Here is a 12,218-nt window from a genome sequence, read left to right as displayed (position 1 = left end):
GACATGAACAGGAGGACGACGAAAACAAAGCGAAGGTCTCGTGCAGCGCAAGAAAAACAAAATCGCTCGGGGCAGCTCGAGCGAACGCCAGTCGGGGGACATTGTTCGAACGCTTCTGGGCTGCGTGGGCGTGACCACGCTCACAGGGACAGCTGAACCCGCATCTACGCGCAGTGTTCTGAAGACCGGGCGCCCATTTGCACGATGGAGAGCGCATCCGGTCGTCGCCAGAAGCACGACGTCGGAGCGGTACGAGTTTGCGGCGCTCAAGACTGCTGCCGTCGTCCGTTCGAGACTGCCGTTGGCTTCAGTGCGAGTCGGCAGCCATCTACGCTTCCTGCCCGTTCTGCCGTTCCTTCCTCCCGGGTCGGCCGTCACCTCACTCGAGGCTGTTTACAGTGCATTGGCCACGACCAGCACCGCAACGCTCCGGCCACCACACCCAGCGAACTTCTGAGCCTGACCAGTCTTATTTTAGTACTCCTCGTGTTTGACTGAGCTTCTCATATGCGCAACGGCTGTGTGCTGATTTAATATGACTTTTCTTGCGTGTCAACGAAACACCTTGCTTAATTCATCTTCCCCTCCTCGCATGCCTCACAACGTGCTGATCCTAACCTTCGCAGTTACGTTATTTCTTTGCCCTGGCGGCCACACAGCCTCAGCAGCATGCACCCGTTTCACGCAAACCAGTTCAGATGCGTCCACAATACAGCCCATCTGTTATTTTCTTCTTGCTCTCAACAAAAGCAGTGACGAATGGCAGCAAACACCATCAAGAACAATGAACTGCTCGATAAATAATTCACAGTTCTCACACGGGGTCAAGCACGCAAAAGGATCGTGAGTGATCGTGAGTCCAAAATTTATGGTTACACGTAGCAGGCTCAAAGGCTTTCTGCGTGTGGTTAATTTAAAAGCAAGCACTACATTTCACAAGGGAAAAAGAGATCATTGAATGGTGAGCAATATCGGAAACTCTTCAGATTATTCTTGTTTTCTCTACTGTGTACGGGCGCTGCACTTACCTGCTACGTTTTTCTCCAATTTTCCATTGGTCTCTTTAACCAGGTCTAGGCTGGAAGCAAAAATGTAAACATGATTTGAAACACCATACGTTATACCTTCCGCGAGCAGTAGCACGCACAATAAGTTGTTAAGCAAATGTGATATGATCGTTCTGAATTAAATCATGAAGCTCGAACACACTCTTTCCTTTCCCTTTCGTGTGTATGTTACGTATGTGTGTCTTTTTTGTTGTTATTGTTGTTGAGAGCCTGTGTGCTGCGTAATATTATGTACTACCATTGGCAGTATTTTTTTCTCTCCCTCGTCTTTTCTTTGTTTAGCTAAATCAGTGTTGGTCGAAAGTGCCGATGCAAGTCATATTTCGTTGCTAACTTAATTGTGAGATTATGGGACATGAAAAGCTATAGCGGCCCTCGAATAGTGTTTGGTTGTGCCGAATGCAATTCAGATAGCTTTATAATTGCCACTTGATGGCTGCTTTCAAGAGATTCGAAGAGAACGACGCACTTTGGTATCGTTATATTTGAAATTGGCCTAGATCCCATCATGTAATTTTTCGCCTCCCTGGACTGCGCATTCTTTCCTTCGCACCTGTTCGATAGCTCTACTGAAAACCTCTTATCTGCCCTACTCATCACGCGGCTTGCCCAACTTCATTTTCGTCCTCTCAATCTACACTAAGATATTGGCTGCCCCCCGTTTGCTCTCTACTTCGAACCACAGCTCTCCAGGCTCCTAGCATTACGCCTAGTATTTTTACCAAAAGCTCGTTGTATCGTCCTTAACTATATATACTTCGTAAGCTTCTTTGTTGAACTTCAATATCTAACCCATATGCTAGAACAAGTAGAATGCTATACATGTACGATTCTGTTCTTTTCAAGAATAGCGGTAAGCGGCAGGTCATTACTTTTCGATGCCTGCTGTGGGCGCTCCAAAAAAATTTGTTCTTCTATGCATTTCCTTTTTACGATCCGAGTGCCCTGTGAGTAACTGATAAGTGTATACACTTGCACATACTATGGTAGCTGACTGGTAATTACAAATTGTTATCATTTTTCTAGGTTATTGGTATCTGCAAACGCTCAGTTTTGTACGCCGTTGAACGCCCCAAGTCTAACAGATTGATTACCTTTTCTGAACACCGAACGAAAGGGAGACATTGTGTAGAAGCATAAGGAAGAATTAGTCTATTTGCCTTACGTTTTTCTTAATTAGCACCTTTACACTTCCGCAGAGTTTGGGCCGATGGTCTGTGTAATATTTACAAGTAACGGGCTAGCAGGCTAGAGCGTGTAAGCTCAGGCTCACCTCTATGCCTTCTTTCAATTAAATTATCTCTCTACAAGTATTTGCTATACCCCTTGACAACACAGTGTCTGTAATACTATGGGTATATCTAATAGATTGGATGCCTTTTCATATTTTTCACAACCATTTGAAGCGATTTCTTATTCTCCACAGATTCTCAAATTGCTTGATTGATGACGTTGGTGCGATTTATTGTAGAATGTGCCTTTCTGAAACCGTTATATCTTCTTAGTTGATTGGCATCAAATATTATGCCCCCTTTGTTAAGACATTACCTTGGTGAATATTTTGTACAGGGCTGAAAGCAAGCTATTGAGGCTATAATTCATTATGCCCCGCTTCTATTCTTATGGTTTATTATGGTAATGACATTCATCAAACTCTAGTGTACACTCGAAGCCTTCAGGCATTGATACTTAGGGGCCGCAAGCTCCTTGAGTATAGTATGCCCTGCATCTAGATCAAATCGATTGTTATTCTATGTTCCCTTGCCGCTTTTCCCCTCGACATATCTTGCGAAGACCTTCTAACCTAATCACTAGTTGCACATAGAAATTATGCATCCTGTTTATCACTATGTGCAATCACACTTGAGTGGCTGCTCTAAAGTTCAATGTAGAATTGTCCTTCCCTTTTTATTACATCGTCAAAATTGCTTATTACGTAAACTGCCCCACCTTTATTTCACTGCATACATCGTGTTCTTTCCAATGCCAGGTTTCCTTCTTACCCATTTTCTACTGCCCATCTTCGTTAGTCTTTTCTCAATCTCTCCGCTGTTAATATTTTTAATATCACATATTTACTTCTTGTCTCTTAGCTTCGCCAGTTCAGCCCATTCAAGTCGATCTCTGAAGTTAGAAACTTCCAGACTGTCGTTTCTTTACAATGTCATCTTTTCCTTTCGAGAGTTTGCCTGTTTGCTCTCTTGGGGGGGGGGGGGGGGGGGGGGGGGGGCTTACCTCCGACGTCTAGCGTGGTCCCTGGAATAATTTTATTTAAGGTTTCCTTTGTTGTTAACTGATATCTTCATTTCTTACTCCAAAGCCTCATATATGCTCGTAAGCACTAGGCTGAATTCATCCACTTTTCCCTTGCCTGTTTGAGGTGGACCAGCTTCTCATTGAATAAGTGTGCTCTTTTGAAATCAGTATCGACGCAGGACGACACTGCTTTGTGGTCACTGCCCTTAACCCTACGGAACAGAACTGTACACCAGGTCGGGCTCGGCGGAGGGTATGAAATATATAATCTTTTTCTTCAGTAGGGCATTACCAGGTCAACTTCCTGTTGTCCTTCCTGAGGAAGCCATTTATATTCGCAATTCATTCCTTGTCGTGAACTTTACTGACCTATACCCTCTGTTATTCCTAGAGTTTACTCCATACTTACCAACTCCCTGTTTTCCGGCCACGTATTTTCGACTCACTTTCGCATCCAAGTATTTCAAAACTGCGGTATGTCGAGTTTTGATTTTTTTTAATCGCTGTAAGAATTTCCCTGCTTTGCGGAGAACCCTGACGCTAAATTTCTGCGAGCCTCATTTCGCCAAACAGTAAATGGAAGAGCTGGGAAACGAGACATTTTGTAATGCGGGAAATCTGGTATTATCATGTAGAATCCGCACAGAGCAACACCGAATTATTCCGCAATTTACAAAACAGACATGCCCAAAAATCAGCACACATGCAATGACATAATATGCCACTGTGTGACTGTCGTCTAACCTACAGAATGATGCCATCATACGAACAAGCCAAGCTAACAATTGTTTTGCTGATCATACAAGCACATACAACCATGCTACATAGGGTATATCAGAAATGAAAGACACTCAGCACATTGGCATAAATATCAAGAATAAGCCCTATAACCATGTACAACAATGCTCTGAGTGGTACTGACTGGCCCAAAGAGCAGATGCACTTTTTTTTCAGAAACTGAGAATTTAATTGGCTCGCGCACACAAGATATGTCTGCCTTTAGTTACCTGTGAGGTGAAGTTTCACATAACTCGTAATTCAGGATAGTAAAGAAACCAACGTAAATAATTTCGCTTTCAGCATTCGCGGACATTCTCTGCATTCCATGCGTGCCGCCGCGATACGACCACGGATTCATTTCAAAACAAAATTTTCTTCCGCTTAATAATGACGAACGAAACTTTCGTAACACACAAAATGGTGAACGATTCCGTGCTTTTAGGTGCATTCAGCATCTATGGCTAGGTCTTTGTACAGACCGGCCGCGGTGGTTTAACGGCTATGCTGTTGCGCTGCTAAGCATCAGGTCGCGTATCATATCCCGACCGCGGTGGCCGAATTTCGATGAGGCGAAATGCAAAAACGCCCATGTACCGAGCATTGCGGGCACGTTAAGGGCACCTCGTGGTCAAAATTAATCTGGAGTTCTCCACTACAACGTGCTTCGTGATGAAATCGTGGATCTGGCGCGTAAAAAAAAGGCCAGAATTCAATTCCCAGAATTCAGAATGTTTTTGTATAGCTGACAAAGAAAAACCAACATTATCCGCGATTGTATGATTATCGCCTATTTTTCGGTAACATGACATATACGTGGTAAGTGGTTAAGCGCGTTAACACTGTCAGGTGAAGGGGTTACGCCTTCGAAAGCAAGCGGGAGGGTGACGTGAAATGTAAGGGCTAGGTTTGTGTTAAGTCGGTTAATCTGCTGTCAGTGCGCAACACAAGCACAAAAAAGGCTCATTCATGAGAAACTGCAGGTAGTACATCACTGCACTGAACAAATGGAGCCTTTCAATTGATCACTCAGACCACCACGCTAGTTTTTTTTTTACCCCACCAACCCTTCCTGGCCAAATGATTCTTGTAGGATCGACCCGCACTGTTTCTTCCGAAAATATTCGAGAACAAGCGAAAAAGAAAGAAAATGAAACAAGTTTGACAAATATGAGTATCAGGAATGCTAATTGAATAATTTCGCGACTTTGTGCCACGGATAAACAAAGCCTCTCTCTACTATTTCACAAGTATTCACACGTTACACGAAAAAAACATAAGCCCCCCGGGTTCCATCTTTGGACCCTGCCGCCAAATGCATATAATCTGTTTTAGGCGGTAGAAATAAACAGTTTGATTGTGAAATAAACAGTTTTGAGAGCTACATGCTAATTACAACAGCTTGAGTTTTATCTTTCTCATTTTTTTATAGTTCATGCGATAAACTTTGATTCATTGCCACATACTCCAGTGGTACTTTCCTTTTTTTTCTTCCTGTCGTTTGTCGTTACAAATAACGCAACTTAGAACTTTCACTTCGTTGAAAACATTGCACAATGAATTTATTTGTTATTTAGTTATGCTACTATTCGCCTTACCCGGTCACAAGAAACAAGGCGTCATGCTTGCTTGGTACCCTTCCTTCTTGTTCATATTTTTCCAACTTACTTAACGTTTCGGTCGTGTCGGTAGTACCTCCATTGTCTTTAGAGAAAGGTTCTTCCTGTTTAAAAGGATAAGAAAGAAATTATACGGATCCCCACGCACTCAGGAAACAGGTATAGGCGAAACTTGCTTGAGCGAGCAAGTGAAAATGACTCTTTACAAGAGGCGCTGAAGATTTCAATGACGAGCGCGTCTCTAAGTCAGTATAGTGGACCTTGCAGAGAAAGCAGAACATTTCTTTATTCAGAACGAAAGTGAGGTAAATCACGAGACACGACGTACCCGACCTTGTGCAAACCTGCTGCAGCGCCATAGTACACGAAGAAAATTTCGGCAATGAACGCGTCCCACCGCTTTTATCTTCATCGTCAGCTAAAAGACGAGTTCGCTCATCTTTTATATAAGTAAATTGTTGCTATGGGTGGCACTGCTATCTGACGCATCTCGAATGCTGTCTTGTACGTTTAAATTTCGTAAGAGTGTCTTATTCATGCTTTTTGGGCATGCGGCCATACATGAACGCACTGCCAGGAAAAACTTTACACAAAGTGTGACGTATGTTGGAGATGTGTTAAGTACCCAACATGAACAACCAATCGAGATGGAAATGTTAGCTAAGCTAGCATGGTTCAAATATCTTTCATGTACTGTTGTAGACAAGCGTAAAGGCACTTATTGTTCTGCGTTATGTACTGTGCAGCGGCAAACAGAGTAATAAAGACGAAAAATCAGCGCCCTTCAACGCTGTGAAGAAGGATGGCCGCCGAAGCGGTGTATGCGGGTCCCTTAATGGCGAACTGCACCTCCGCCGCGGGTAGGCCCGACATTGCACTATCTTCAGGATCGGCCTACGTATAGGAAGGGCTTCACGCCTGCTCACGTTCACCGCGGGTCGGCCCGACATTGCACTATCTTCGGTACTGGCCCACGTATGGCGAGTGCTTAACGACTACTTCACCTCCGCCGCGGGTCGGCCCGGCATTGCACTATCTTCCGGATCGGCCCACGTATGGGAAGGGCTTCAAGCCTGCTCACGTTCACCGCGGGTCGGCCCAACATTGCACAATCTTCCGGATCGGCCCACGTATGGGAAGGGCTTCACGCCTGCTTCACGTTAACCGCAGGTCAGCCCGACATTGCACTATCTTCGGGATCGGTCCACGTAGGGCGAGTGCTTAACGACTGCTTCACCTCCGCCGCGGGTCGTGTCCGCATTGCACTATCATATTTTTCGTCCCACATTAACTCAACTGGTAAGGATTTTGATGCAACGTACATTCCACGTACAAATGCTTCTTTTTACCTTTACCCTACAGATGAGCACTTCAGTTATTCAGTTAGCTTCAGTTATTTATAATTTGCGAAACACAGCCTCTGGAATTGACAATCTTTCGGCGCATGTCGTTAAACTTGTAACTGACGTCGCGTCACCAGTTCTCGCGCATATCGTCAATACTATATTCGTCACGAGTGTGTTTCCAGAACGGATGAAAATTGCCAAGGTGCTGCCACTGTTCAAGTCAAAGGACAAGTATAGAATGGAAAACTACCGTCCAATTTCAGTGCTACCATTCTTCAGCAAAATACCCGAAAAATATTCGCGAGGCGCCTTAATGACTACCTGCACAAGCACAACGTTCTTTCTCGGCACCAATTTGGTTTTAGAAACGGCCTTTCCACACAAACTGCAGTCTCAACATTTACAGACCTAATTAGAAAATCAATAGACAGTGGTTATCTTGTCGCGGGATTGTTCATAAATTTTTCGAAAGCTTTCGATTCCCTCAATCATTTTATATTCAGCGATAAATTGCTTCGTTACGGAATTAATGGAATACCTTTGACGTTAATTCGCAGTTACTTAGAAAATCGTCTACAAATTCTTCAACTAGGTGATTTTCAGTCCAACAGCACCGTTATTAACCTTGGCGTTCCCGAGGGATCCATACTTGGACCTTTATTTTTTTTACTCTATATAAATGACTTGCCTTCGCAGCTTGTGTGTGCTACCCCTGGACTCTATGCAGACGATATTAACCTTACTATAGCAGATTATGAAGAATGCAACCTAATTAACAAGTTTAAATCTGAATTACAATTTTGCACCGTTGGTGTACAATGAATGCCCTTCACCTTCAGCCAACTAAGACAGTTTTTATCTTATTTCACTCTGAAAAAAGGAAAACGGCTATTCATTCAGATGTCGTTTACAATAACCATCCGATAAAACAATCTAGTGAGACAAAATTTCTTGGTGTTATTATCGATAACCATTTAAAATTCCGCCTTCATGTGCGTTCCGTAGTTCAAAAGGCTCCATATGGCTTGCATGTGATGTCGAAATGTCGAAACTATTTCCCTCCCCACATACTTATCAGTCTTTACTACGCATTTGTTCACTCTCACATTAATTACTGCTTAGCGAGCTGGGGTTGCAAATACAAAACTCATCTGTCACCAGTGTTTACACTTCAAAAAAGAGCTCTTCGCATTATAGCACCCAACAGTATGCATATTAAGAGTGAAGATTTATTGAAAACCCTTAACATTCTCAACATTTACGATTTGACAACATACAGCATCGCCTCCGTTATTCATCAACTAGTTAATGAAAAACTGGCCTTGACAACAGTCTCGCTCCATCCCTCACTTCGCCATGTTGGAAACACATCTCGCTGTCGTTTTTTATTGCCTAAGGTAAATACTAATTACGGTCGCTCTACACTACAGTTTATAGGTACCTCAGTTTGGAATAAGCTTGATAGTGACCTAACCACTCTAACAACATTGCATACATTTCTTAAACAATTAAAGCTCTCACTTATTAACAATGCGTAACACTGCGCATGCTTGCACATGCCCTCACTTCTGTTTTTTTTTTCTTTTCCTGTGCCGATGTTTTCGATGACTTAACAAATAAAATTGTCAGGAAAATGTATCTCATTTGTGAAATGTTCCCTACTACTGTATTTGCTTGTTTTACTTATTCAGCTATTTAGGTTTTATGTGATTTTGCAGTATAAAAAGAACAGCTGCCATAGAACTGTGCTTTTCCTAATAACAGTCGGTAGGGACCCTTTAACAAATTTGTTGGGTCCCAGAAGTGTGTACTTTGCAATTGTATACGTTGATTATGTTAAATAAACTTTGAAACTTTCAAACCAGGATTGGCACACGTATGGAGAGTTTTCTGTCTAGACACGGACACGATCCTGGGGGAACTAGCCTTAACAGCTTAGCTGGAAAAATTGGTTATGTCTTTCTGTTTCTTAGTTATTGACGACGACGAACGCGGGAGCACTGGCACGAGCGCGTTCGCGCTGTAGCGCCGAGGGGCGCCAACGAGCCGGCTGTGGAAGAAGACGACGGAGCTGGAGCTAACTAACCCTGATGATGATAGTTTTGTGTTAACACGGAGAGGATCCTGGGGAATGTAGCCCATAAAAGCTACGTGGTAAAATGAATGAATGCGTGCTATATATATATAGTCCCCGCTCGTGTCCCCGCTTGCAGCATCTCGCAATAATAGGCCACGTTGTCCTCAGGCTAGAAAGTTTTGATATTGATGTAACCACTATTACGTTATCACGGCAGCTCGCAATACCACAGGCGGTTGGCTATGATGTGAAGATAATGAAACTCAGGCATATATTTCCAAATTGCCGCTTGTGGCACATGCACCAAATTTTCGTTGCTTTCAGTTTTCATTCTTCATGGTAGTTCGAATCATCGCCTGCTTTAGTTTTTTTATATGTGTAATCGAATTTCTCTAGCGCTGAAATAGTAAAGTTCACTTGCGGATAATCGGAGCCCATTCGTTGTCTTGTGCTGCCAGGCAACTTGTATACGTACTGGATATCTTTATGCCACGCACTATAGCGCACCTTACCGCCGTTTCCTATATCCACCAATGTTCCAATGTTCTTACCTTTCTCCTTGTTAGGCCGACGAGCAGAAATCGTACCTTAGGTTGCGCCATGTCGAGGTACCGCAAGTTCACCTAGAGTATTCAGATGAATAGTACGATTAGTCTAGTGCAGAACGGGTTGTAATTACACCCGAGATAGATATTAAATGACGGCATGGTTTCTATGCTTTTTAGAGCGCAGCTTTTAGGCGCCCGTTCCGTAACCGAGCGAACGAGCACAGCGAAAGATGACAGAGTGCGTAGAGGGCAGCGGGGAATGAAAGAAGTGGCGAGGGCAAAGAGGCGTGAGGAGAAAAGCAGAGAGAAGGGTGCAGCGGAACCACGAGATGAAAAGTGGAGGAGGGCATGGCGAAAGCATGAGGAGGAAAATGGAGTGCCGGCGGCGACTCAGGCACGCGCCAGCGCAGAAACAAAGCACTGGCGCGGGCTTCAGACCCACTGCGTAGGCGCTACTTCGCCTGTGGCGCAGCCGCCGCTATAGAATACGCTCCGTGCGAGCCACACGCTCCCGTGTTCACGCTACCGTTCGGAAGAATGAGCGAAACAACCGGTTGAAGGGCTTCGTCAGCCGCTGCTGCTGACCGAGCAGAGGTTCAGCGCCGCCACCGAGAGCACCCTGTCGTTCAAAATAAAATTATTTGTCACAACATATCTCGAATTCAATACCTAAACAGCTGCACTCAAAATTAGCATTAGGGAGTATCGTAATCATCGGTGAATTTTTTATTCCGATACAACTATATGGTCATTTCGGGCTCATTTCTGCCGTCGCCGTGAGGTTTTCTATAAAGTCCAAGGCAATAGAATCGTCCCTGCGCGACGTATGCATTACGTGCAAGTTAAAGTGTGCGAGGGTGAGCCGGCGAACGCGGCTCAATCTCGCGTGCGCCAACGAGGAAGGCGGGCCGCAAACGCGCCCTCTCCTTTCGCGTGCGAGACACGGGGCCGAGGCGAGGGAGGTGCGGCGTTCTTTTGGTGGCTGTAGTGTTCCTGTATATCACGGAGGAAGGAAACTAAGGAGAGGCCCTACCCCCTCCGCGCGCTAGGAGAAAAGTGTGGCGGAAATGACGTAGTAGGTTCTCATTTTTTTGCTGCTTTTTTATTTTTTCTGTTGTATGGCCCCGCCTTTTGGGCCACAATGGCGGCGTTGTTATGGTTTTGAGCGCTCACACGTGTTGCTCTGGTAGGTTTCGGGCCGTGGCAAAGGCGCTGAGTGGGCGGGTTTGCGTTAATCACCGTGTCTTGTTGCGCTGTGTTACCTGCACCGTGCTCTGCCAGATGTTGCGCGAGCGCGCGCGCGACACCACGCGCAGCGCGGCGTGGTTTCGCGAAAGATGTAAACAAGCGAGGAGAGTGGCCCAAAAGGCGGAGCATCGCCATGAGCAACGCCAAATTCCGGCTTCACTTTTGCTTCACAAAGAGTGACGTCAGGGCCTCTCCTTAGTTTCCTTCCTCCGTGCTGTATATGCTCCCGCAGGGAGCAGAGTTGCGCATAACTTTTCCGGCGCCGCTCGCACCGCTATTGGCCGAGCGCGAAAAATGACGTCAAATGATCCGCGCCGCTGCGAAGCCAACTTTACGGGCGCATCGCCGACTCATGCGAACTCGTCGTTTCCGTCAGTACTATCGCCATTGCAATCAGTGGACCGTCGATCGTGCGTTCAGAGGAGCAGCTAGAAGCTCTTGCATCTTGAATCTTTTTCTACTTGCAGATTTGCTGCTACTAAATAGTAATAGTAAATAAAAGTAAGCTTTGCTTAGAATGTGCGCATGTCAACATTTGAAATGCGCTTAAATCTGTGTCTGCACCGCATGTATCGAAAACGTGCAGCTGTTGTGAACGATGGTTAGTGATAAATGGCGCTATGTTAACGGTCACTGACATAACCGCAGGCACGATAGCTCTCTTGGCGACGGTCATTAATCGGCTGGTTTCGGCAGCCAAAATGCGCTAAGTGTCCACCTTACGTGTGTGAAGTTTTAAACACTCTTTAAAACATTTCTTGCTTTCTGACCATGATAAGACAACTTCATGTGCATGCTGAAAATCATTGCACCGCTTTTTGTGGCAATGTACTGCGCGTTTGCGAGCGAACTTTGGAGCTGTTCGAGCCACGGGAGTATTTTATTTTGGGGAATCGAAGGCTGTCCTATCCCCTATTTTTACGTTTGTGTGTGTGTTTGTATGTGCGTGTTTACATAGATACATAGAAAGTTTCGGTTGGTTGGAAGCCCACCCCCTCCGGCTGCACGAATGACTCGTTCGATCGTAGCCTGTATTAAGAAGTGCCCTTTGCTAAGCGCCTGCGAACAATTGGCGCTTGTAGCTCGCGACCACTAGAGAAAAAGGCGGAACACCGCGAGGCATTTGGCTCCTGCGCGCGCGAGGAGTGGCTTCGCTGCAAAGCTGGATCACGGCGGCGAACCTATGCGCAACTCTGCTCCCTGCGGGAGCATATACAGGAACACTAGGTGCTGCTGCTTACGGCGCGGCCTTGCGGGCGCCGTATCTTGAAAGCGATCTG

At 45.2% G+C, this 12,218-nt stretch overlaps 1 protein-coding gene across 3 annotated transcripts in view; it reads right to left on the bottom strand.

The window, feature by feature from the left end:
- The window catches only part of LOC129388120 (venom metalloproteinase antarease TserMP_A-like), a 45,204-nt gene that overhangs the window by 24,905 nt on the left and 8,081 nt on the right, over positions 1-12,218 (bottom strand). For 2 of the 3 annotated variants that reach the window (XM_055078221.2, XM_055078219.2), the window contains exons 7-9: positions 9,694-9,765; positions 5,699-5,823; positions 1,029-1,078 (exon numbers count right to left, since the gene is read on the bottom strand). In XM_055078221.2, the coding sequence (XP_054934196.1) occupies positions 1,029-1,078; positions 5,699-5,823; positions 9,694-9,765 (247 nt within the window). The remainder of the gene's footprint in view (positions 1-1,028; positions 1,079-5,698; positions 5,824-9,693; positions 9,766-12,218) is intronic. The other variant, XM_055078220.2, reaches the window with a different exon arrangement.

This window comes from Dermacentor andersoni, chromosome 10 (genome assembly GCF_023375885.2).
Source record: "Dermacentor andersoni chromosome 10, qqDerAnde1_hic_scaffold, whole genome shotgun sequence".
NCBI lineage: Eukaryota > Metazoa > Arthropoda > Arachnida > Ixodida > Ixodidae > Dermacentor > Dermacentor andersoni.
The sequence above is the reverse complement of the archived record's forward strand: the minus strand, read 5'-3'. Positions and strand labels throughout refer to the sequence as shown.